At 43.0% G+C, this 25,916-nt stretch overlaps 2 protein-coding genes across 2 annotated transcripts; both read left to right on the forward strand.

Moving 5' to 3' along the window:
- The first annotated feature begins 6 nt into the window (after nucleotides 1-6).
- LOC122129976 (magnesium transporter MRS2 homolog, mitochondrial-like) lies at nucleotides 7-9,217 on the forward strand. Its single transcript, XM_042704721.1, has 11 exons — nucleotides 7-735; nucleotides 869-933; nucleotides 1,093-1,129; nucleotides 1,207-1,319; nucleotides 3,499-3,672; nucleotides 3,967-4,097; nucleotides 5,432-5,548; nucleotides 5,822-5,974; nucleotides 6,628-6,745; nucleotides 7,445-7,558; nucleotides 8,497-9,217. The coding sequence occupies exons 1-11, from the start codon at nucleotides 513-515 to the stop codon at nucleotides 8,566-8,568; spliced, it is 1,317 nt and encodes a 438-aa protein (XP_042560655.1). The 5' UTR covers nucleotides 7-512; the 3' UTR covers nucleotides 8,569-9,217.
- Nucleotides 9,218-9,788: 571 nt separating this feature from the next.
- On the forward strand, nucleotides 9,789-25,408 carry LOC122129977 (syndecan-2-like). The gene is made up of 5 exons (XM_042704722.1): nucleotides 9,789-10,124; nucleotides 20,798-20,903; nucleotides 22,578-22,765; nucleotides 23,024-23,162; nucleotides 23,551-25,408. Exons 1-5 carry the CDS (start codon nucleotides 10,065-10,067, stop codon nucleotides 23,712-23,714), a joined length of 657 nt encoding a protein of 218 aa, XP_042560656.1. The 5' UTR covers nucleotides 9,789-10,064; the 3' UTR covers nucleotides 23,715-25,408.
- The last annotated feature ends 508 nt before the right edge of the window (nucleotides 25,409-25,916 follow it).

A 25,916-nucleotide genomic window follows, 5' to 3' on the forward strand; every position in this document is an offset into this window, starting at 1 on the left:
TTGCATTGTGGTTAGGACCAGTCTTGCCTCAGATGTGTCACTGTAACGTTAGCTTACTCTAGCTAATTTTGATATAATTTAACCTATCCTCACATTTGCTGTATGAGCTTGCATCTAATAGGACGTTTCAGGAAACGCAACAACGCATTTCTGCATGCTGACTATGGATATCGCCACACTGAACGAACGTTAGCTAAAAGTTTCTTCCATCGTTTAGCGTGAGCTATCTCGTAGGGTAAATAGCGGTACTGAGCTAAGTGGCTAAGTAGTATGCTAGTTAGTTAGCATGGTGAAATTGTTTTGATCGCTAAAGACCTCCATAGGTATACAAGTCGCGTAACCAACGTTGAATTTGGCACATTGAAAATTGTTTTGCGAAAATATTAAAATTGGGACTGTGTCCGGTTGCAGCTGGAATCAACTGGTCATACTGGCTAGCTAATTCCACACACTGTATGTAAACATGGACGTGTCCCAGCAAAAGTCACATTTTTCAATATAACATCGGCGAGATGGAAGCATGTATGAAGTTTATTTCCCGAGAGGGACTGCGTGGGGCACGTGAGCTTACATTTTTAGCTTGTTCAAGTTTTCTGCCTCTCCGAGCAGTGAAGGGTTCAAGATCACCTTTCAGATGTCCTCCTAATTCTCATCACTGCACGTCAGCAACGACGAGAAGTCATGGGGGTCATATACACAGACATTTAACATTGTTACAGAAGTCACGTTTCAACTGTAAGTGTCAAGTTTGATCACCCTTTTTTTATTGGATGTAAATGTGTACCTACACATGTTCTCATCATAACCAGATAACTCAATGATAGAATAGTGTAAAGTAATAACAATGGCCTATCCGTCTCCACTGCAGCTGTGTCGTGTCGCTCTAAAGTGTCAGAGGCTTCCCTATCCAGTGTTGCTCCCGTTTTTGTTGTGGTAAGAGAACAAAATGTTTTGTTTTTTTTAAAGTCTCTGAAGCATTTTCCGATCACACACATGTAGGCGTAAAATAACTGAGAATTATCAGTGAACTAAAGTAATATTTTACACTGCACGGATTAACTGTGTTTAACTATTCTTTCTTTGAACTTGTAGATGAGATTTGAAAAAAATGGGAACGTCACCTCCTCCGGTAAGTCCATAGTGTGGGGCATTTTGTAATGGGAAATAGCTTAACAGGGTTGTTTGTCAACTATCATCTTTCTCCAGAGAAGAAGAAGACGGAGCTGTATCAGGAACTGGGTTTACAGGCCCGAGACCTGAGGTTCCAGCACCAGACTAGCATCACCACACGCAACAACATCATCATCCTGCAGATGGAGGTACTGCTCTACCTCTCTCTCTGTCCTTGAGCTTTACCAGGGGTTCTGTGTCTGTTTTCATAGGAACATATAATATGTTATAATATTATATTGTGTTAATTGTTGTATTTTTATTTGTTTTGCCCAGTGTTGTATGCTGTAAAAACAGCAAAACAAACGTGGTTATGTAATTCCCATACTGCAACACTAATTTATATTTGGTTCCAGTTCAGTTTACTTTGACATCAGATAACACTATCAGATGTTCCTGTACTAGGCTACGTGTCTGAATTAGAGAAATATTTAAAATCAAAATTCTTTAATTTAATCAAATGTCTTGTCTATCTATGGTTAGCTATATACCAATGAGCCCAAACATTCTGACCACCTCTTGTGACTACCTATGCTATTGGCCCTCTATGTGCTGTCAAAACTGCTCAGACCTGCCAAGACATGGAGTCTAGACTCTACAAGATTTCTTAGAGATAGAGAGACCAAGATGTTAACAGCAGATGGAAGTCCTGTAAGATGCAAAGAGGAGCCACGACTGATTTGACTTGCTGTTCCACCACATCCCACATACAGTGGGGAAAATAAGTGTTTGAACCCCTGCCGATTTCGCAAGTTTGGCCACTTGCAAAGAAATGTGTGATCTATAATTGTAATGGTAGGTGTATTTTAACAGTGAGAAATAGAATATCAACAAACAAATCCAGAAAACTGCATTTTATAACATTTATGACTTTATTTGTATTTGATGCAGATGTGGCCAAACTTGCGAAATCGGCAGGGGTTCAAATACTTATTTTCCCCACTGTATACTCAATCGGCTTAATTGGATATTGAGGCCGTGGAAATACCTTCAACTCTGTCATGTTCTCCAAACATTGTGTGCAGTGACTGGGAACTTTATACAGCTGAAAGAGGCTGCTGCCATTGGCCAATACCATTGCCATGAATAGGTGCACAAAAATGTCTCGGTGGGTGGCACGTGTCAAATTGACTCCACTTGAGTGTCCGGACCCAGTGTGTCCCAGCAGAATATTGGCCAAAATATCACATTCTTCTTCTCTCATCAACATCACTGCCCGTAATGTTCATGACCTGGCTGGCTACCTGATGTAAAAGAAAACTCAGGTCAGACCTGGTGACCTCCTTCCCTCGCTCCACGCTCCAGTTCAGACGTACCTGTGCCCAGAGTAGAGGCTACTGACGTTAGACATGGGAGGCCATGGCCACTCTGACTGGTCTGTGGGTGCAATGCCCTGTGTATCCTCCCCTGACCAGCATTCCCATTGGCTGTGACTTGTGCCATAGTAGCCCCTCTGCAAGTGTGGACAAGATAAGACGGCCTTTATTGGTCCTTGCACGTCACTGAGCCTTGGGTGCCCAATGCCCTGTTAATGCTTTACATTTACATTTAGTCATTTAGCAGACGCTTTTGTCCAAAGCGACGTACAAGGGAGAGAATAGTCAAGCTACGAGCAATAGAACCTGGTGTAACAATAAATACTACTTTACATAAGAAATATAACAAAATGAAATAAAAGAAAAAGAAGTGCAGAAATGTAACTGCTGTAATTGCAAGTTACGCACTAGTCGAAGTGCCAGTTAGGACGGGAAGTGCTCTCTGAAGAGTTGGGTCTTCAAAATCTTCTTAAAGGTAGAGAGGGACGCCTCTGCTTTATGGTCCATCCCTCCCCAGAGCACTGTCGGTCGGTTCTCACTGCTTCTGACCAGGTGTGCACCTCACAAGACTTGCTGTTTCAGAGATGCCTTTAGCCAATCATCTACCCGTAACCATTTCACCCTTTTCTAAGTCACTCAGCTCTTTACACCTGCCATTTTTCCCCTGCATTGAGCAGGAGTGTTGAACAAGAACTGATTGTTTGCTTGCTGTCTAATATATCCGTGACCTTGATGTAGTACTGCTGTTGCGAGTTAATCAACATGATCTGCTCCATCTGTCTATGGTCATAATGTTTGGCTCATTTGTGTATTGTGTCGAATCATGTTTGTTTTGTTAGTTTGCCAATGGAAGGCAAACATTATTTGTGCATAAATGCTAAACATTTCTGTCACTCAGTTCTGGGGTTATTTCACTGGAACACATATTTCCTGCACACTGTGTGTGAGCCACTGCACCTCCTCAGGTCTCAGGTCTCAGGTCTCGTCCTCTCGTTCTCGTGTGTGTTTCCAGTCTCTGAAGGCCATAGTGACGCCTGAATGCCTGCTGGTGTTGGACTTCAGAGGCTTCGGGCTGGATAAGTGGCTGGTGCTGGAGCTGGGCCCACAGCTGGCAGGAGAAGGGACTCTGGTGACCTACTCCTTACCCTTCGAGTTCAGAGCTTTGGAGGCCCTCTTGCAGCACAGGGTAGGTTAAGGCTGTTCAGGTAAACGTATCCCTACGATGTCAGTATCAGTAAATATGATGCGTTTGTCTAGTTGAGTTCACAGACATCTTTCTCTGCCTTCATGCAGAGTCATTCCACGTGTATAATAAAAACACAGTCTTTTTGATGTATATGTATTAGGTCTATCTGTAGGTGTTTAAAGGATCAATGTCTGTGTTTTTCCAGAGTGACCCTGAAGCAAGCATTCTGACCTGTGTTTTTCCAGAGTGACCCTGAAGCAAGCATTCTGACCTGTGTTTCGTGTGCTGATACAGGTGAACACTCTGCAGGCCAGGCTGAACGAGATGCACCCTCAGATCATGGACTCTCTTGAATCTCTGGTGGATCCAAAAATCTTGTCTGCCGACCGCAGTAAGCTGCACATGCTTCTGCTCAACAGCAAGGGGTAAGTATGTCATCACATACTTCATTAAAGACTTTCTGATCCACATGCTGTCAGTTAGTGCGGATTCAGTGACTCAGATTAGTGCAGCTGGGTCTGAATGGCACCCATATTCTGCAGTTCAAGACCTGTAGAGTTGGGAGTTGAGAAAATTCAGTCGAAGGGGAAATACAGTGCCAGTTCTTTGGTACATTTTCAGTTAAATAAGGAGTTTAACAGAAAGAGTGAAGAGTTGTTTACAGTCTCCAAAACACAGCTATGAAGTCCAAGTCAGTGACTAAAACTCCATGAAACAACTACGAATAACATTACCATATTATGTATGTATCATACATGTATAAAGACAACCTGGAAAATGTAACAATATTGTATAGGCAAATAGTATTTGAAGAACTGATAATATGCATCCAAAGGGTGAAAATAGAGAACTTGTCAATATGACATACAGTACCAGTCAAAAGTTTGGACACAACTTCTAATTTCCACCTTCAGTTTTTTCTTTATTTTTATTATTTTCTACATTGTAGATTAATACTGAAGACATTTAAACTACGAAAGAACACATATGGAATTATGTACTAAACAAAAAAAAGTGTTGTCTACAATGTAGAAAATAATAAAAGTAAAGAAAAAACTTCTCAAAAAAAATTAGAAGGTGTGTCCAAACTTTTGACTGGTACTGTACATACACATAGTACAACAGCAAACAAACAAGGAGGGCCAAGGTAACCAGTTGAAGTTGTTGGGAAGGCAAGTTCATGGAAATCTCCACAGTGGGAAATAGGGGTGGGAATCTCTTGGCACCTCACGATTCGATTCGATTCCGATTCAGAGGTCAACGATTCGATTCTAAACCGATTATCGATTCTAAACCGATTATCGATTATCAATTCTAAACCGATAAAACGATTATCGATGCATCTCGATTTTGCTACTCAAAGTCTCAAATCACTTCCTACTTTGAGTTTGATAATTAAAGAAAATCAACAGATGAATTACCTTCTCTATTTTTTTTATTAGAGAAAAAGTTTTTCCTTGTCACAATTATGACTTTCTATGAACAATGCAATAATCGATGCAGCTTGCATTTCAACACAAAATGAATGTGTAAAAAAAAATATATATATATATATATTTTTATTATTAAAAAAATCGATTATGAACTTTTCTGAATCGAGACAGAATCGTTCTAGAGAGAATCGAGAGAAATCGAAAAATCGATTTTTTTTCCCCACCCCTAGTGGGAAACTGGTGGAGAACTGACATGAAACATGAGCAGCAGGATTCCCATCGAATAGAGCTCACCAGCAGCGAGCGCTTGCTTTTAACATGTTCAGTCTTTCAGAGTTGGAAACCGACGTCAAAGTGTTCAAGGAAAGCCTGCTAAAGATCCTGGATGAAGATGAGCTCATCGAAGAGATGTGTCTGACCAAATGGACAGACCCCCGTGTGTTGTAAGTGAAGTCTCTCCATGTGTCATATATAGTCACAAAACCAGCTTTAGTTAATGGGCATGTTAAGACAGAAGTGTGTGTGTGTGTGTGTGTCTCTGTGTGTGCGTGTGTGTGTGTGTGTGTGTGTGTGTGTGTGTGTGTGTGTGTGTCTCTCTGTGTGTGCGTGTGTGTGTGTGTGTGTGTGTGTGTGTGTGAGCGTGAGCGTGCGTGTGTGCGTGTGTGCGTGCGTGCGTGCGTGCGTGTGTGTGTGTGTGTGTGTGTGTGTGTGAGCAGTGAAGAGAGCAGTCTGGGCATTGACCACGCAGAAGAGATGGAACTGCTGTTGGAGAACTACTTACTGCAGGCGGAGGAGCTGGGCAACAACACTCGGGAGCTGAAAGGCCTGATTGATGACTCAGAGAGCGTCATCTTCATTAACCTGGACAGGTGAGCGCAGACATACAAGAAAGGGGAAGTTTGAAGTCAAGATAATCTCTGTTAAATAGTGGCCATTGGCTTTTGCACCAATGACTTTTAAAATCATTTAAATTGCTGTTTCACCAGTTGCCGTCAGAATGGCACGATTTGCGTGTTCAGCCATGTGCTGGTTAAGAAAAGCATAGGTTTAGGTGAAATGATACATTTGAGTTCTTCTGACCGCCCCCCATGGTGAAGTGGGCTAAGTATAAGTGATGGAGCTGTGTGATATATAGCGTAGGCCATGCGGGTGGACACACATAACCTAAAGTTAGTGTTGTGAAAGTTACAGTGCAGACTAGAATGCTAGTCTTATCATTACTTACCTATTATGTTATATTATGTACCTACTATGATTATAGCCAAACTGTTTCTTCTTCCTGCCAAACTGTTTCTTGTTCCTGCTGTAGAGATGAGCTGTTGAGATAGACATTATGTACATCTCATTTGCATCTCATTTGTTCAGAATCTGGTCTAATAACCCTTCTGAAAAGAGTAATACCTATTATTTGGCAGTAAATGACCCTGTGAAATATTTGTCCATCTGCATTGCTATTAACATTCTCCCTCTGAGCATAAGCGATTCATTCATTCATATTTCTCTGTCGCTGTGATGGCCCAAGTCACCGAAATGTGATGATGCGGCTGAACCTGCAGCTGACGATGGGCACCTTCTCCCTGTCCCTGTTTGGCCTGATCGGGGTTGCCTTTGGGATGAACTTGGAGTCCAACTTAGAAGAGGTCAGTTGGCTATAGCACAGACAAAGTGGACAGCATTAAGATGCAGGCCACGGATCTGGGCGAAAGGTTGTTGATATTTCAGTTCAACAGCCAATGAAATGACACCCTCCCATCCGTGCTCCTGAAGCGACGTGTTGATTGGCCAGAGTTTTTTTTGAGTGCACACCTCTACCCCTCTACCTATAGTCCTGTACACACACATGATGGGAGAGGACATTAGCAGACCTACTGTTTGTGTGTAGTCATTCTGATCATTAGAGCTGAACTGAACATAGTAGTGGTCTCTACAAAAACAATACGTGCAGTAATGTTCTGACAGATCCAGGATCTGTAGAATGCATCCTGGAGTAGCAATTCATATATGAACTGCTCAAAAATGTGAATTTCTATGGTTTGTGACCGATGTTTAGAAATAATCAGGTTTGGCTTTGATAATGCTGTAAAGGTTACCCTGATGATGTAAATGTTTGTGAATGAAAAGACTAAATGCTGGCTGTGTCACCTGTTCCACATCATCAGATGACCTTTTAGACAGATAAGGCGCAGACAGACTATTGTGTGCAGTATTGTTGGAGCTGAGTGTGTGCCTGTGCCTGTGCCTGTGTCTGTGCCTGTGTGTGTGTGTGTGTGTGTGTGTGTGTGTGTGTGTGTGTGTGTGTGTGTGTGTGTGTGTGTGCGCCTGTGCCCGTGCCTCTGCAGGACCCACGCGTGTTCTGGCTGGTGACGGGGATCATGTTCCTGGGCAGTGGGCTGATCTGGAGGCGGCTCCTCTCCTTCCTGGGGCGACACTTGGAGCCGTCCTCTCCACCCCCTGTGAGTAGAACACACACACACACACTCACCCCCACATACACACACACACATACACATACACACACACACACACACACACACACACACACACACATACACATACACACATTCTCACATTCTCACACCATTAGTCTCAGCCTCAGACAGCCTACCCACAAATTGGCCCAGTCAGACTGATCCCCATTGGGCACAGAGCTAGCAGTACTGTGGGAGTCTCTCAGTTCTACTGCCACTCTGTGTGTGTGCAATGTTAGTCACGGGGGTGGTGTTTACACAACAACTATGGAAAACCTGCATGAATGTGTTTTCTTCAGTGTGCTGAGGAGCAAACGGTTGTTTGTTAGCAGTCAGCATTTAGCACGTTACACAGCAACCGAGTGTTCCGAATGATCACTGGATTTGAGACAGTCTATTAAAAAAAAAAACAGTCTGTGGTTGGACATTTAAAGAGATCAACAAGCCGCTGGTGCATAAAGAAGATGGTCCTTGGCTATGTGACTTTACAATGTTGGTACTCTTTATGTCCGTAGTCTATCTTGCGAAACGAACCTACTGTGGGCCTTAAACCAAACATGCTGGATTCATATGTATTCATTTATCCTTCTTGGTTCACTAACCCAAATCCCTCTGCAATGTGAGTGAGACGTATAGCTTTCTAACACATAACACTGACCGCACTAGTGAAGATGGCACAGATGATGTCATGCATGTCTTTGTTGTGTTATGGGCAAAGTACTCACCTTATGCATCTTATAATATCAGTATATATCACCGTTATTTTCCTTGAGTTGTCAACCCCTCTGGATTGGCCTGGAGATGAAAGCAGCCATTACCTTTCTGTCAATCCTTGAGCTTAGAATGACTAGACCAAGTGACCCTGATGAGCTCAGCTGCTGTGTGTGTACCAAAAGCCTGTTCCCTCAACTTCTCCCCTCTAGATCCCCCCAGTATGGAAAAAGGGCCACATCGCCTCCGCCAGAGGGACAGACATCAAAGGAGGAGTCAGATGATGGTGATGATGATGGTGATACTGATGATGATGATGGTGATGAAAGCACAAACCAAATACTGGTGGATTGGTGAATCATGCTGAGGAGTAAAGATGAGGCAAAAGAAGAAACAGACTGTTTTTCATTCATGTTATTGAAGTTCAGATGTTGAGCAGAAGCAGACTGTTTTTCATTCAGATGTTGAACTTGCATTTGAAATGTTAATTTCACAATGCAAGTTTGTGGTGTGAGTTTTTGTATTTCTTCCTGTAATCATACAGTTCATGTCATACACCCTGTTGCTGTTTCCTCATCCTGAAGAGTTGATGCAGAGCAGTGCAGAGGTGTAGGAATAGACTTTGCCAAATTGTATTGTTTAATCACAGTGACAGACCACTGGATATTGTGATAAATATAGATGCCTCTTTATAACATTACATCAAGATAGGAGGACCTAACATTGCCTTTGTGCTCATATGCCTAAGACATACAATTCCTGCACTTTCATTTTTTTTCTGTATGCATAAGTGTAAGATGGTGTTTTAAAAACGTGTTTTAGCTGTTTTATAACCACCAGAACGAGAGACTGTGATCATGTTATCCCACTAATCATATTTTGACTGTTGTATCATACAATAAAACGTACGTCACATACACCGTTCTAAAGATAGTGTTTGTTGTGTACATCTTCTTTCCTTATATCTTTTATAGTTGTATCTATTCGGTTTGACGTAACTCCCGTATTGTGGTTCAGCGTGTTCGTGATACATTTCAGGCACAGAATGTTGCCCAATGATCGCCAGGGGGAGACAAGAAACCAGCTAGGATACCGGGCATCGCCGACACCAAAATCACAAAACGGAGAAAAAATATATACAAATGTGTATCTATTTATATATTCATTATTACAACTGCAATCGAATAAGGCTACCGAGAAGGGCAATAAGATAGCTTATTAACCAATACATATATATATAATATATATATATAATATATAAATAAATATAATATTGTTTAAATTATAAATGCTCTTTCTTTTAAACCTTGTCTCAAGCAGTCAGTGTCCAGGAGTAGAATCATTTCCCTGCAAGTCAACTTGGCTGCCCAGATGGTTGACACACGCTTACGAAGTGCAGAGCATCCTTTCCCGACCCCCTCTCCCTCTGCTTCCTTATGGCCCAAGTACCTGTCAATCAAAGCATAGCCTTTCCCTCGGCTTCCCCGTGTATATTTGCATCCACAGTCTGTTTTCACTGCTGCTTCCGACGTTCAACGATGCGCACGGTCTGATATGAATTGCAAAGCGTTAGCGAGTTTGGCAAATTTTCAAGAACAGGAGGCAACAGGGACGTCGTGAGGAGTAAAGACCGGATAGTGACGCACTGACGCGTTATAAAAATTGGAAGACGCGTTTTGGACTTTCTCTGAAAGCGCAGGCACCGCGTTAATCAAACAAGTGAGACAGACCTGTGAGAGTGATCTACATCGCCCTATCAGAGATTACGCTCTGAGGAATAATGAAGCATATTTGGATACTCCTGACTTTTTCCGCGCTGGTCTGGTTTTCGGGAGAAAAGGTATCGTTGACGTTTATCGTTGCCTGATGTCCTTTGTTTTATAGTAACTTGAATGTCTGACTGGCTCAAGTGTCTCTGATATAGGATAAAGTAGCCCAGTTGTTGTAAATCGTATTAACTGTATATTTCAGCATGGTTACGTATATTATACGTCAGACTGTTCACTCTTTGCCTTTTTCAGCTGCATTGGCCAAAGTAAGATGGATTTGTGAGGAGGATTTGTTGAAAGTGTAAAGTAGACGTCTATCTGGAAACAAATACAAACATCTTCTCTTGATTTAACTCTGTTTCTCTTGCCTCTAACCGAGTGCCCTTAACTTTCATTTTAGTTACCAGAAGTGTAGGTAGCATTCCAGCGTCTGAGATTAATGGAATCAACAGACTCCCCTCGCTCCTGCAAATACATTTAATTTTGAGTGGTTTCTGTGAAACCTGATTGTAGTCACGAGACTCTGGTCATGATCTAACTATAGTGTCATGGCCTACCCGCGCATTATGGTTAATGTGGCTAAAATGAACGACTCACCATTCAAAAGGCGAGTTTCAAACTCCATTATGTCATATAAACCACAGAGTCTGTTTGCTTTGCTTGGTGTACAATGCTGAGTGCAAACTCCCCGAAACAAAACGTGTTGTCAGCTCTACGGATCCTCACCCTTCCTTTGGATACAAAGCATAACCTGCCTTCCAAGCCTCCATACCAACAACCACAAAGAATAACATCCCTCACCTCCAAACTTAAGCGCTGTTTTTCTCAAGTAAAAATAGACATGTGATGGCAATGTTTGGTGTCAACTGTTTTGTTGTTTTGCAGAAAGGTTAGACACCACTGATTTGGATAAAAAATATTGTCCAGAGGCCTGTTGTCAAGCAAACATGAATAAGTAGGTTAAACTGGTTGTTGTAGGACTATCAATGAGCTTTTTTAGGGTGGTTACTTGACTATGTGTTGACCAATACTGAGATTTTTTAGCAAAATCCCTCTCTGTGGACCAGTATAAAATCGACGTGAAGGACATCTACAGCGGGTTGAAATGAATCGCATACAGTGCAAACATTGGGTGTCAGTAGTTACTGTTGTCTACTTTACAGGTTATTAAGGGGAACATCTATGTGTGAATTACTCTGCACTCTCATGCCTGTCTGGGATGAACTGTAAACAAGGAAGCTGTGTAGACATGGTAGACGCTTTATCACTCAGAAGTGTCTTGAGACGGTTGAATCATCCACATTGAAACTGGGTGTTATAAATGTTAAGTGCTCTTTAATGACTTTGTGTAGCCTATGAAGTGACTCTGCTGTAGAATCATAGGAACTACAAGTGGACTCCTGCTTTAGACACACCATGATGACAAGAAAAAAATGACATTTTGTGGAATTTCATGCATTACCCTGATTGTCACTAAAAAGGCATACCTCAGATTTGTCACAAAATGGCTTCTTGACTTTTAAAAACAGTTTTGGAATCATACAGGAAGGTAAGATGAGTCAGATGGAAGTGGACACGTAACACTTTGTCCCAGAATCCTGTACTCTCAGAGTGTAGTAACTCACTTCTTCAACATTCCATGCTTCATCTCTGCGTTCACAAATTACAACTTCCTTGTGATCTTGTCTAACCTGTGGAGTGGATCTCCCTTAAAGTTGCAACATCTTAGGAAGTGACTCTTTGGTTAGAATTGTTGGATTTGCCATCAGCTATGTTGCTTCAACATGCTGGTTCCCCCAATCAGTGTGTTTAGCAGACCTGCTGGGATAACAGTGGGCAGGCAACAACACAGACATCAGCTGTCATCTGAGCCACAAGAGTGCACAGGTCTCAGAAGACCCAGGTGGACGCCAGACTGAAAAAGCCCTAATTGGATCGTGTGAAACTATTTCTGGCCTTAAGACTGTTGTTTACAAAAATGGTTGCAGTTCGAACATTGTAAGAATTCAGTATCCAAACTATTGTCATTGTCCATTATGTCCTCTTTGGCTAGTACCATTACGTAAACCCCTGGCTTGGGTAAAAGACCAGGAACTGTAACAAACTCTTACTGATATCACCTGTAAAAATCATCTATTTCTTTCTAATGAGCATAACAAATGGGAAGTAAGTGGGAGAGAGGGGTTGGTGCCAGGCTTGGCCTATCTTGCTGGGGGTGGTTTAGGAGTGTGCGACGGTAGAGGCCGTGTTCTGCTTTCTGCATCAACCACTGTTTTCACGTTCATGAAAGAGGAATTTAGCATGGGGCCTGTAGGTGAGAGGGGGAGGAGAGGCTGAGCTCTGGCCTGTGACCCTATCCATGCTCAAGCTGAGCACAACAGTGAGGGCAGTGTAGAGGGTTCTTCAAGCTTCTTCGTTACCTCACTGTGGAGGCATTTGGAGGGACCTTCGCTTTTTGGGGTACCTGATCATTCGATAGGTTTACATTAGAAATCACTGATGAAACAGTAGGTTGAAACGGTAATCTCCTGTAAATATGTCACCTCATGGTTGAAATTAGCCCCAAAAGCAGTCAAGCAGTCGTTACAAAACCTGAGGCAGCCTGTTGAAAATCTGGTTATAGTCGATGATCCGTCACTGATATTTAAATAAGTTTCATACAAAGCTGTCCCCAGATGTAATATATTTAAGACATCCCACTGTTCCCAGAAGTAAATGTTTAATGTATTGAGTGAAAATTGTTTACCGTCAATTCAGTTGAAAAGTGCCCATCTGCTGAACAGTGTGTGCTGAATGTGACCTTGGACTTTTGGTTCTGTGTGTTTGGTGTGGTGTGGTGTGGTGTCATGTATGTGTGCTCTGCTCTGTAGGGTCATGTGTTGAGCTGCAGCGCAGCCAGCACAGGCAGTCCTAATTCAGGTCCACGTCGAGACACTTTGTACATTCATGTGTATTTTGTCCCATTAGTATGTTTTCCTGTATATATATGTTTTATCCCAGAGTATACGTTCTCCCACGTCTGTTCCATCCCCAAGTGTGCTTTTTCTCCGTACAGCCCGCCCTCTGAAGAGATTAATTGTACTCCAAACAAAACCTATATTGACCATTTGCTCACTGGTATGTTATGCAAGTGTGTTGACAGTGTGCGAAGCCCCGGCTGTAGACAGAACCCCTGTGGGTGGACTAGGCTGACGTCTCTCTGTCCCCTGCCCTGCTTAAACCCCCATATATGGACAACCTTACTTTTCCTCAGGAAATGGGGCTGTCCAGGCCAGATGGTTTTAGTATATAGCGCAGATGTGCGTGTTTCCCCCCCCCCTCTCTCTCTCTCTCTCTTTCCTCACTCTTATTGTTGAGCACATCTTAGCACAGATGAGACCCAACATGTCCGACTGGCCTGTGTGCACACACCTATGCTCTGCCTTCAGAGGAGGCTGCTGTCTGTTTACACAGCCACTCCACAAGCACCACTCGTTCAGGGGGGATTCCGTGGTCTGTCAGCTCAGTCGGTACCTTTCAGTTCATCAAGTGTGTTTCAGTTGCTGAGACCGATACTAAATATGTCATTTCAGAAACCTTTTGAGAACCCGGATCTCAATGATAAATATTCTTCATAACAAAATGTACTTTGTTCGGTGTGCATTTAATTACATTTAATGCCTGTTGTAGACATATAAATCAGTGACCTGCCTTTTTTAAATCCATAGCTCTTCATAAATTCATAACTTTTCAAGGGAAACTACTTACTACAACTACCTACTTAAAACTACTAGTTTTGTCACAGGAATGTGTCATTTTTGACACGTATTTAAAAACAATGGTTTTTGGTGTCCTCAGAGACAAGTCATTAGTAACACTCATATTTGAAAACAAAAACAAAATCCTCTTTCACTCCTTGACGACACTTAAAATGGAGTGAAAGGGTTCAAACGCGCTTAGTGAACAGTCCACCAGTGTTTTGTGTGGCAATCCGTCTTTACATTCTTTCTGCCAAATGACTCAGCTCTCTTCAAACCCTAGATTAGCCCATATCTCATTAATGTGTTTTCCACAATTGCAGGGAGAAAATTGCGTTCAGGCCACTTTGCAGTATCCACTCGAGTCCACCCAAAAAAACAGTTGAATGCAGGTTGAACGTTTTAAACTCATACATTCCAGTGTTGTGCCAGTGAGCGAGACGTGTAAGCAAACTGTAGTCAGCTTCAGAGGTAGGGTTTCTGCATACAGCACACATAAAAGAATAAAGGATTTTCAGCATCACTGGTACACTTGGACCTTGGGTTCAAGCCTTGTGCTCATAGGCACAGTTTAGAATGTAGTTGGCTGGGAAGCCATTTGGGCTTGTCTATGGAACTGCAACACCTACTGCTGTTCGTTGGTGGAGGTTCTGCCCAAGTGCCTGGTGGTAACAGGGAGCATAGCATGGCCCTCTGGGCTCCTTAGTGAAGTCCTTCATCTTTCTGCTGAAAAGATGGAGAAGGAGGAGGAGGAGGAGGACGTGTCCTGCTTTGGGCTTGAAGGGGCACAGATCAGGACAGAGGACTCCCTAACTGAAGAGGGGAGGAAGATTGGAAGCTCACAAAAATGTTTTGCAAAATGTAGGTAGAGAAAAGAATCAGACATGGCGCTTGGTCACACCTTTTAGCTGATGAAATCTACATCTTATGATGCAGATCGCACTTCATTTCACGGTCAGTACTACTTGCAGATTGAACCGTTTTAACTGCAGTAAAAACATTGTTTTCCCTTTTCTTCCACCTCGCTTCTAAAATTACCCCTCCAATCCAAAATAATCTATGTAACGGCGAGGTTTGGCAGCGCCGTCTACCGCTCGGCCCTGACACTTTGACTCTGCAATGGAAAGGAAAGGAAATCGTCTTGAGGGACATACATTGGTGTCCAAATCGGTGTCCAAATCTTGGTGGGGAACATGTTATGTCATGTCTACAAGCAACATGCCGTGCAGAGAGTTTGATCTGATCCAGATATCTTATCCCACACCAAGCTGCTATGTCTACCTAGGCAGTGTTACTTTGACCACATCACTGTGTCTCTTTCTCTGTCTCTCCCTCTCTCTTGCCGTGCTCGAACACATTTGCCCTTTATCAGACCAAAAGCTTGTCTGGAATTTAAGACTTATTGTAGAGCCAAGATCTTTTCTTCCAGGGCTGAATATTTGTGGGTTTGAGGTTTTGCGAATGTTTGTAAGGTTCAACAGGTCAGATCTTTCCTGCACCGTGTATAACTGTTATTTAGTCTATGCAAGTTATTATTTCAGTTACGTTATGTGACAAGTGATGTAAAGGTAAAAGCTTATCAAGCATCACTAAAATATCTCTGTCACTCAATGGGGAAGTCAGTGTTCTGAAACTACAGTACGGCCGGTGAAAGGTCTTTGTTGAATTAAAGTTAGGAAACATACCATGCATGCTTTTACTGCAACACATAGGTTATGGAGGATTCCGCTGTAAATCTAACGGCTGTTATGCCTCCTGAGGGGACCTGATTGGCAAGACGCCAGCACAACAGCAGGAGGGATAGGCATCAGGATAGTGCTGATAGTCAAAACAAATTGCCTTAGAGTCGTCTTTAAAACCCAGAGGCAAACACACATAGGTGCTGAGTTCTGTGGGATCTTCCGTCAGTAAATAATATCAGACTCCGAATGACCATGCTATGCTGACAGACATTCTTTCAGTTCAAGAGCCAAAAATATATGTGTTTGCCTTCGGCTCCTTTCAAGCTGACTGTTCCTTCGCCCTGAGGTGAGGTATGACTGCAGTATGACCAGTCTGAGCCAATTCAGCCCCTGCACACTGGCCAGCGCTGCACCTGTATTTGTGGAAGCATATTAAGAATACCAGACATGCCAGCGGTCTGAATGGGCTGCATTTATCGCCGTGTCCTGCTCACCAGCACATTTAGGACAGTGGTGTGTGTGTGTGTGTGTGTGTGTGTGTACAGATGTGTGTGCAGGTGTGTTCATGGATGTATTGTGTATACATTTGTTGCTACTGGATAGGCTTTACATCATCCATGATTTGGATTTATCATCCCAAACATCTAGGCTCTCTTGGCTGGTTGAAAGCCAGTTGTCATGCTGAGAGACTGATGAAATTGCCTATATAGTAACAGATGTTTTATACAGTCTATACTGAATGAATACAGTTGCAGTTGCAGTTTTCATCAGCACGATGTACACTATGTCTAGACTAGAGCATACCTTGTGTAATTCAGTCTCTCATAGATGGATAAGAACTACTTAGTGGTATGAGAAGCAGATTGTATAATTGTGGTTCCATTATATAAGTTAGTAAATAGGGCTTGATGTCTGCAGTGCCATGGTGATAGTTGAGTCGCAAAGAGCACAATATGAAACCATGTGTAACTGTCAGTAACTCAAAGTACATCTAATGTTTTTAATCAGTATACTCCGTCAGCTCAGGTCAAGTCTTGTTGGGCTTTCATTGGAATATTCCTTCTGCCCGTTTTTCTCTCCACTTTGGCCATGTTGCCTGTCTCAGCTCGGAAAGCAGCTTTGAGCACTGAATGTTTGTCCACATGTTCCTCCGGCGTGTGAACGGCACTAGGCCCGGCTGTGGTGCTAACCTGAACTTGAGCCTGAGGCTAATGAGATGCTGTGGACAGACTCCCGGGTATGGGGGAACCACTGAGTAATAGCCATTGTTAGTCTGAGCTCAGCCTCCCTACATTTTTCCACTTGATCTGGCTGTTCCAGAGCCATGGAGAGAGCTATGTGTGTGGGGAAATAAGAGCCACAGACTCGGGCATGGCCAGCGACGAGCACACAGGAAATAGACTGGTGGTCTGTTTCATATTGAGATGACATTAGATGCAGTCGGCTCAGCGGATCGCCTAGGAATGTGTGAAGAGGCAGCGTATGGTGGAATAATTGTATTACTTCAGCCTCAGGGCCTGAAGCTCTGGATGAGATGGGCTTCACCAACCAAGTGTTTCATACATGCAATCCAGTCGGCTACAACCTAAGGTACTTTGGGCAGATTTGGATTTAATAATGCCACATTTACCGGAAGCCATTTTTGACTACCTCAATGGCCTGTGTATCCAAGCCTGGACCACACCTCCAGCTGTAGTGTGTTCTTTAAGTATTAGACCAAAGCTTTCATCCACCCGTGTCATCATGACGACTGACTGCTAAACCCTAGATAGCACTTCAGACCCAACTAGATGAACAGGACTATTCTGTCCTCTGCGCTGATTGATATCCTCTTGCAGACGCTAAGCAGAGGCAGTGATGGAGCAGATGACGCGCTTAAAAACACAATGCTTGGCTTGGCTTGGCTTGGCTTGGCTATGGTTTGTACCTGTGGGAAAAATAATCTCATCCTAGTTTCAGAGTCTCAGGCCAGTGCATTTCCCATACAGCTGCTGAAAATGTCAGTACTTGTAAGTCATGTGCAGGAAATATGAAACAAGTATGTAGTTGTTTAAATGTTGGTGCACCTCCTAGGTTTGGTCAGGTGAGCTTAGTGGAGAGGCCGCTGGTGGGTGGAGGTGGGGTGGGGTGGGGTGGGGTGTGGACAGGGGCCGGGGCTGTGTGAAGGGGTGTGGTGCTCTCTCACATCCAGGGAAAGGCGCTTTCAGAGCTGCATACAATGGCATGCCTGTGCCACTGTGGCTCAGGTCCATCCCAGGAATGCACTCCTCGATCACCTCCACACACACACACACCACTGCGTCAAACACACACACACACCACTGCGTCAAACACACCACTGCGTCAAACACACACACACACACACACCACTGCGTCAAACACACACACACCACTGCGTCAAACACACACACACACACCACTGCGTCAAACACACACACACACACCACTGCGTCAAACACACACACACACACCACTGCGTCAAACACACACACACACCACTGCATCAAACACACACACCACTGCGTCAAAAACACACACACATCACTGCGTCAAACACACACACCACTGCGTCTAACACACCTAAAGAGAGCACATACACACAGTAGTTAGAGGTGAGAAATATTATGCATGTCTAGCAAAGCTCTATCTGTTTTTGAAAGCTTGTTTAACATAGAAAAAAAAAAAAATTTTTGGTGTGTGTGTGTGTGTGTGTGTGTGTGTGTGTGTGTGTGTGTTTGTGTGTTTGTGTGTGTGTGTGTGTGTGTGTGTGTGTGTTAGAGAGAGAGAGAGATCTGTGCATCTGTGCGAGTGCATATCAGTTTTAAACCCGTCCCTCAGTCCTGTCTGTGTTTTAGATCAGAACCAGGATCATTTGATCCAACTTTGTCTGGTACCTTTTCACTGCCTGTAAGTTAGTAATGATCGCTTCACTTAAAACGAGTGATGAGATGGCTAGTGTCACGTGACAAGGACTTATTTCAAACACAGATACTTCAGTGTTATGTTGGCATACGCATACACTAGTTACAATAAAACAGGCCTACATTGAAACACCCATAGACACATTTGTAGAAAAATGGTAAGATAAAATGGTGAAGCCATTTATCTCATCAAAGATTTGTGCGCCTCAAGCCCAGCTTTACAAGTCACTTTAGTCTCCCAAAAATACAAAAACACAGCATAATGAGAATTCCAGAAGCTCAAGCCTAATAGTGTCTTGAATACCACACTGACGTGTGTGTGTGTGTTACATCACAAAGTAATATTCTATATATTATTATATGGACAGTAGGTTGATGGACATTTCTTAATGTCTACCTCCACCAAGGTGGTTAAGCTTTCAGTTTGGTTTGTCTGTTTGTCTGTTCGTTTGTTTGTTTGTCTGTTCGTTTGTTTGTCCTGTCAGCAGGATTGCGCAAAGGTGGAAGGGTGTAGAATGGGCCAAGAAAGAACCCATTAAATGATTCCGCCTGAATCGTGGGACGGATCCACAAATGACTTTTCACTTTGGTTAACATTGCGAGATTGAGTGTTTGGCCTTGGCTGACGTCTGCACTCGGAGTGCTCTTCTCATTTAGATGTGTTTTTGTCTGTGGTGCTGCAGCCCATATTGCAGTATTCTAGAGAAAAATACTGGCCATATATCTGGGCAGTGAAAACGAGACGTGGTGAAATCCCCCATCCATGGGCCAGTGTGTGTATATAACGCGGAGAGAGACCTGTGTGAGGGAGAGACCTGTGGCAGACAGACAGACAGACAGATCAGCGTGCTGAGAGAACCTTCAGCTCCCCAGGGACTCCTGCCATTCATCACCAGGCTGCGGAAAACTCTGTAATATTGCACATCACGCTCTGTTTTCTATTCCCTTAGTTCCAGCCATTCTATTTCTATTCAGCTCATGGACAACATGGAGTAGGCAGTGGCCCCTGGGAAGCCTTTGGAAGAGGTGGAAACATGCTTCTTTAGTGCCAGATGGATAAATAAAGTGCTTTTTATTATTATTATTCATAATGGAGATTTGTGTACTTGTGTACTAGTGTTTTTGTCTTTTTGTGTGTGTGTGTTACAGTTTGTGTACGCAGTGTCATTGTGTGTGCACGATGAATGAGATGCACCAGGGCTTTGTCTGAGGGAGGAGATTCCCCAGTCACTCAGCTGTCAAACACCAACACTCACAATCTCTCTCTCTCTCCCTCTCTCCCTCTGTCCCTCTTTCTCTCTCACACTCACAGGGAAAGAAAGAAAGAAAGAGAGAGAGAGAAGGCTTAAATGGCTTTATTTAAACATCTCTTTCCTTTCAGCCTGGGTCCTGTATTGTGCTGGTTTAATCATCTTTCTCCCTCAGTGCGTCTGAAAGGCAGGGTGCCTGGCCTCATGCTATTGTGCCGTCCCTGCCTTCTTTGAAGCCAGACTCTTTGGCTTTCTTCTTCTTAGACCCTGTTTATCTGTCATTCTTTTTTACACTACCCAAGCAAAGGCTGGAAAATTGCACGCAGGCTCTTTAGTGTCAATGTTTATTTGTAGAGTGAATACACAGGGAGGCAAGGATGCGCGCGCACACACACACACAACCACACACACTCTCACACAGTCACAGGCATGCAGTGTGTCAGCTGTCTGATCAGTAGCAGCAGCTCAGTGCAAAGCAGAGCAGGAAGAGGGTCATAGTTTAAGAAAAACAGAGACCGCAGTGTGTGTCATCTTTCAAACACAATCAGTCAGACAATAATGATGTGAGTTGTTGATGTCACAATGTTACACCATAATTCATCCATATTTACACCTTACACCTACACAAGGTTAAGTAGGTACCGGTATATATGTTCAGGGTGAAAAGTCTTCGATTTTAGAATGTGTTTGGTGTAAATGTTTTAAGAGTGGGCTTCTTGTCTGGGAGGCTGTTTGTTTTGTTGTTGTTGTTTGGAAGGAGAAAGTCAAACATTCCTCTCTCTCTGGGCTGTTCCTAGGGAGACGATAGTGTGGAACTGGACGTCTTGTTTTAGTCTGTGTGCAGTAGAAGAGTGGGCTCCTGCCCTCCTGCGCACCGCTAAATCTCACCGGCCTTTATTGTTGTTCTGCTTCTGTAATAAAACCCAGATAATCATGAATGGTTATCAACAGGAATTAGTTAGCCCTTGTAATATGATTGTTTCAGCACCAGCATTAGCTGTGGAGTCAGTAACATAGTAAAGGGATGGGATTTGGGCCTGCCTGTCTACTTATGAGAGGGTAAATGCCGGAACAATCTACCATAGGGTCTGTGATGAAGCACACCGTCCAATTCAACCATGTGAACATTCTACATTTTTTTTTTTTTCTTCCAGGTCAGAGCACAGTCTCCTTCTCCTGCGGATGACCTGTACCTGGAAGACCAGGCGTCTGGTGATTTCCCTGTAGACGACGATGACTTCAACTCTGGCTCGGGTTCGGGTAAGAGTTACACACGCTTAAAAAAAAAAGCCTGAGAGAATCTTTAGGTGGAAAATTCTGGAAAGACTGAATGTGTAATAGTGCCATCATGTTATATTCCGCCATGGCTTCAACTGAGAACCAGATTGCTTTGCATGTGGCCAAATGGATGACATCATGGGAAGCGATTCCAAGATGAACAAACTGGGTCAGGCGAAGCATTCGCTCCTGCCATGTGTGAATGAGGCTGCACATGTTGCTGGATACACCGTGTTTGTTTTTACAGTTAAACTGCAAGGAATCAATCATTTTACAGTCAGTGGCTCTGAACATACAGTATGCCAGGTGTTACTTCCAGACACGTGAGGCGGACGAACAGGAGAGACCTCAGATGTCATGTGTGGCTTTCTTTCACACACCTGGCGATCACGCGCGCGCTCCCATAAAGGGCCGATGTGTCCAGGACGGCTGCTTACAGAACTGCTTCTGGCGTGTTGCGTAAAACAACCAAACCGTGTTGTCTTGTTGCGGAGACGAGCTTGTGTGTCATAGCAATCCAATGTTTTAAGTACTAAACCTGAAATGTGGGCTGATGTGGAGTTGTTGTGGTAGTCAGGTTTAGATATGAGATATGAGATTTTTCAAAGATATCTTACTGGCCTATTAAAGTCTAAAGTGTCTCTCTTGTCTCTCGTGTCTGTACCGCCAGTTGTACCGCGCAATTGAGTGTACTCTGAGATTGCTAGTTCTGTAAGTCTTTTGGCTGTGGTCTAAGTTTGCTGGTTGTCCTGTAATGCCATTGGCTGTTCTTGATGTTTATTCCCTGAACTAAAAAGCTATTGGTTGTGCTCTGAGGTGTTTGGCCCTGCTGTGATACTATTGGCTGTGCCCCTGTGCTTGCTTTCACTAATCTTTTATGTTTCTGCTTGTAAGGATTTGATTTCTATGCTATGAGGGCTTTGTCTGTGAAGCAGTTGGGCTTTGCTGTGAGGTCACTGGTCTTGCCTTGAGACTGCTGGTCATGCTGTGAGTGCACTAGTTGTGCTCCGGGGTTCCTGACTGCTGCCAGACACCAGGGACAGCCATGTGCGGGGCAGACAGATGTTCCTCTTGCGGTCGCGTGCGGTCAGCCGAGACCAGTACAGTCAGCCAGCAGATGTCTGCTGGAGAGCTCCTCTATTATTTATGAGACTTTATTACATTTCTCACCTCCGTCTGTTACAGTATGCAGGCTGAGCTTGCTGAGAGAGAGAGATATATATATATATATATATCACACACACACACACACACACCTCTGGTATATAGCCTACACAAATATTCACACACACACACACACACACACACAAGCTTGTGCACACACAGCTTATCTTCAAGGTGTCTAATTGCTTGCCTTAGCAACAGATTTTAATTTGTGGAATGAAATGGAAAAACATAACCCCTTGACAATAACATTGGGTAGCTGTTTGCCACATCTCCTAGGTGACCAAAAAGTGATTTTTTTTTTTTTTTTTAAAGTAAAATTGCTACATCTGGGCAGGGCATTAAAGGTGTAATATTATGCCTCTTTTGTTGTCATGTAGGCCACAGCCTATTACTGGACCTGTGGAGCCTCCTCACGGCTCTACTGATTCATATTTGTACCTGGTGAGAATGTACACCTGAACTCACCCTCTTCCTCTGAACTCATTTCAGGAGACGGTGATGATGAGGATGAGGTGATTACCAGGAGGATTTCGTATAGCACTCCAGAGCCTGAAGTGACCCCGGAGGCCCCCGAGGCCACCTCACCCAGCACAGACACAGACACAGGCACCAGCGAGGACACCTACACGGAGACCGCTGAGGTTGACACCACAGAGGACCGGGACTTGGGAACTGAGGTGCATATCACTGCTTCATTCTGTTAATGCTGTGTAGTGTCCGCAGTACAGTCTTTGTTCAGGGACTTTCCAAGCTCCCAACTTGTCCTACATTGCTCATAGTGTGCCATTCGATTCAATTCATGAACGTACAGGAACCGGTACCATTAAAAAAGAAAAACATCCTGTATTTTTGGCATTCTGTACGGGGGTTTCCTGTCTCACATCATGTGTCTGCTTCCTGTGGTATGACACGTCTTCCCTCTTTGTTTACCCCAGGCCCCGGTTGAGGTGACGGAGGACTCGCTTCAGGAGGTCGAGTCCAGCAGGGCTCCCAATGGACGCAGTGTGAAACAAAATGAGGATTTGCATGATGTCCGCTCTGAAAACCTCTTTCAGAGAACTGAGGTGCTGGCAGGTATGTCTCTGAGAACCTCAGTCTTATTAAATAATGGTCTTCGGGTATCCCTCTGAACCATGACAACACTGTATGATGTAGCTTTTAGGGGCGACAGTGGTACAGGAGGTAAAGAAGTCGTTTAGTAATCAGAAGGTTGCTAGTTCGATTCCCTGTCAAAGTGTCCTTGAGCAAGACACTGAACCCCTAATTGCTCCTGATGTGCAGTGTGCCATCAGTGTAAATGTAAAATGTGTATACGTAAGTCGCTTTGGATAAAAGCGTCTGCTAAATGACTAAATGAAATGAAATGAAGCTTTGAAGTATGTATGGTAGCTTTGAACAATATACTGACCTTGAGTCATTTGTGTGCTTCTCTTGTCTGACTATATATATGTCTGTCTCTCAGCGGTCATTGCAGGAGGAGTTATTGGCTTCCTATTTGCTCTATTCCTTATTCTGCTCCTGGTCTACCGCATGAGGAAGAAAGACGAAGGAAGTTATGACCTTGGAGAGCGCAAGCCCCCAGTCTCAGCCTACCAGAAGGCCCCTACCAAGGAGTTTTATGCTTAAAGACTCCGGGCCTCAGTCCATGAAAACATCACTACAACAAAACGTCTCTAGACTGAGAAACTATTACATGATGCCTCGGCATAAGGAATTTAATAACACAGATTTTCTTACAAGTCAAATAGGGCTTAATTTATCACAAAGTTCGTTTAAAAAAAAAAAAAAAAAAAAAAAAACTGTGTTTGTATTTTTGCCATTGTTGTAAGAGTAAATTGAAATGTGAGACAGTGAAACATTTCTTATGAGTCATGTTTAGTTGTGGACTACTACTTTTTAAAATGTAGAGCTACATATTTGTGTTTTTAAGAACAAAAATGGAATTTATTGAATATAATGTGCTGTACTATCATTTTTAAATCACATCTACCATTGATATTGAATGTTTTATTAACATTTTGAAGACAAAATTGTCAGTACTGTTCAAAGAATCTATTGCTTGTCTATACTAATGGGAAATGGCAAAAGACAGAAGATGCTTTTATCCTTTAAGGGTACAAGAAGTTTCTCGTGATTTTTATTTTTTGTTGTTTTTTTTTTTTTTTTTTAACTCACCATAAGATTGTTGCTCTGTCCGCTAACAGCTTGTCCTTTGCTTAGATAAGCAGGTTTGAGTACTTGTACACGTGCATCATGTGTGCGTCACGCCAAATGACATCATTAAGATGTGTTTGTACATGATGTATTGTGGTTCTGTATACTTGGCCAATCAACTTCTCCTAAGTGTTCTTCACGGATGGATGAAGTGCACATCAAGCACATTGTGCTTTTGCTGATCACAACAGAATGAGGCACCGTTGCGCTGAGCACCTGGGTGTGCCGGCCATAATGATCCAGGACTGAAGGGTAACCCTTGTGTGGCTAGTGGGACAGGCCTTTGCTAAGAAATGGCTGATGAATTGAAACACAGCTGGTCTTAAATATACTTGAAAATGGCCAGGAACATTCTCTTCTCCCAGCATCCCACATCTGCTTCAGTCTGTCCTCTCAGCTTTTTAACCGTTTGCCTCATTCTTTCAAAACATTCTGGCAAACATTCTAGAGACTGCTCTTTAACAAATAAAAGTAAATGTTTTTATTAAAGGTAAATGTTTCTGTGTAGCGCTCAAGGTCTCTGAATAGATAGGCTGACCAAAGACAAAAAAAAAGGACTGTCTTAATGATCCAAGGCCAATATTGCCTCATGCAGAGTGAAGGATGATTTAGGTTTTAATTGTACGTGTATAATGGACAAATAATGTTTTTATTAAATATAAGGACACCAAGCTTCATGGTGCTGAATAGATTAGTGGATTGATTATCCAGGTGAATGACTGTGTCACTCTGCCATTGATGGTCTGTTAAGTAGTAGATTAATGACAAATGAGTTTGAGGTTAAAGCCCCTTTATGAAATATCTCCTAATCAGTATTATTACACTGAGGTACGTGCTTGACCCTGTTCATTTCTGTATTGGTACAGATTTCATAATAACATTCACAGTGTTCGGTTTAAGATTTTTTTTTTTTCTCATCATCTATGATCTTTTTTGACCTGACCAGTTTTGCATCAAAGATTTAGTCTGTATATTTTAATACACAATAATTTATAGATGATATTAATTTATATACAACATAATCTGTGTTATAAGGAATACAAATGTATGTTCTCAGTCCTTAAAGTGCCTACAGTTCTGAAATAAACATGGGAGATGTGTACAAACACTTGTGTTGTGGAGTGATGGGGTCTATGAGTACAAACACTTGTGTTGTGGAGTGATGGGTGTATGAGTACAAGTTGTGGCAGGGAATCCACGAGTTAAGGACATGAATGCTATCTGAAAAGGAAACCCCACTGTTTAAACATTTGTTGTAAAGTATACTTCTTATGAAACTGGGTCATTGACTGCTACATGCCATGGAGGTTTACAGAAGACCCAGCCCAGCTGCTCCCTCACCAGGGGCGGCAGTGGTACAGGGGGTAGAGAAGTCGTTTAGTAATCAGAAGGTTGCTAGTTCGATTCCCTGTCGAAGCGTCCTTGAGCAAGACACTGAACCCCTAATTGCTCCTGATGTGCAGTGTGCCATCAGTGTAAAATGTAAAATGTGTATACATCCTTGTAAGTCGCTTTGGATAAAAGCGTCTGCTAAATGACTAAATGTAAATGTAAATGCAGTCTGTAGACCACATAGCAATAGGTTGAGCTTTCAGAGTTAGTCTAATAATAATA

The sequence above is a fragment of the Clupea harengus genome, unplaced genomic scaffold (genome assembly GCF_900700415.2).
Source record: "Clupea harengus unplaced genomic scaffold, Ch_v2.0.2, whole genome shotgun sequence".
Taxonomy (NCBI): Eukaryota; Metazoa; Chordata; class Actinopteri; order Clupeiformes; family Clupeidae; genus Clupea; species Clupea harengus.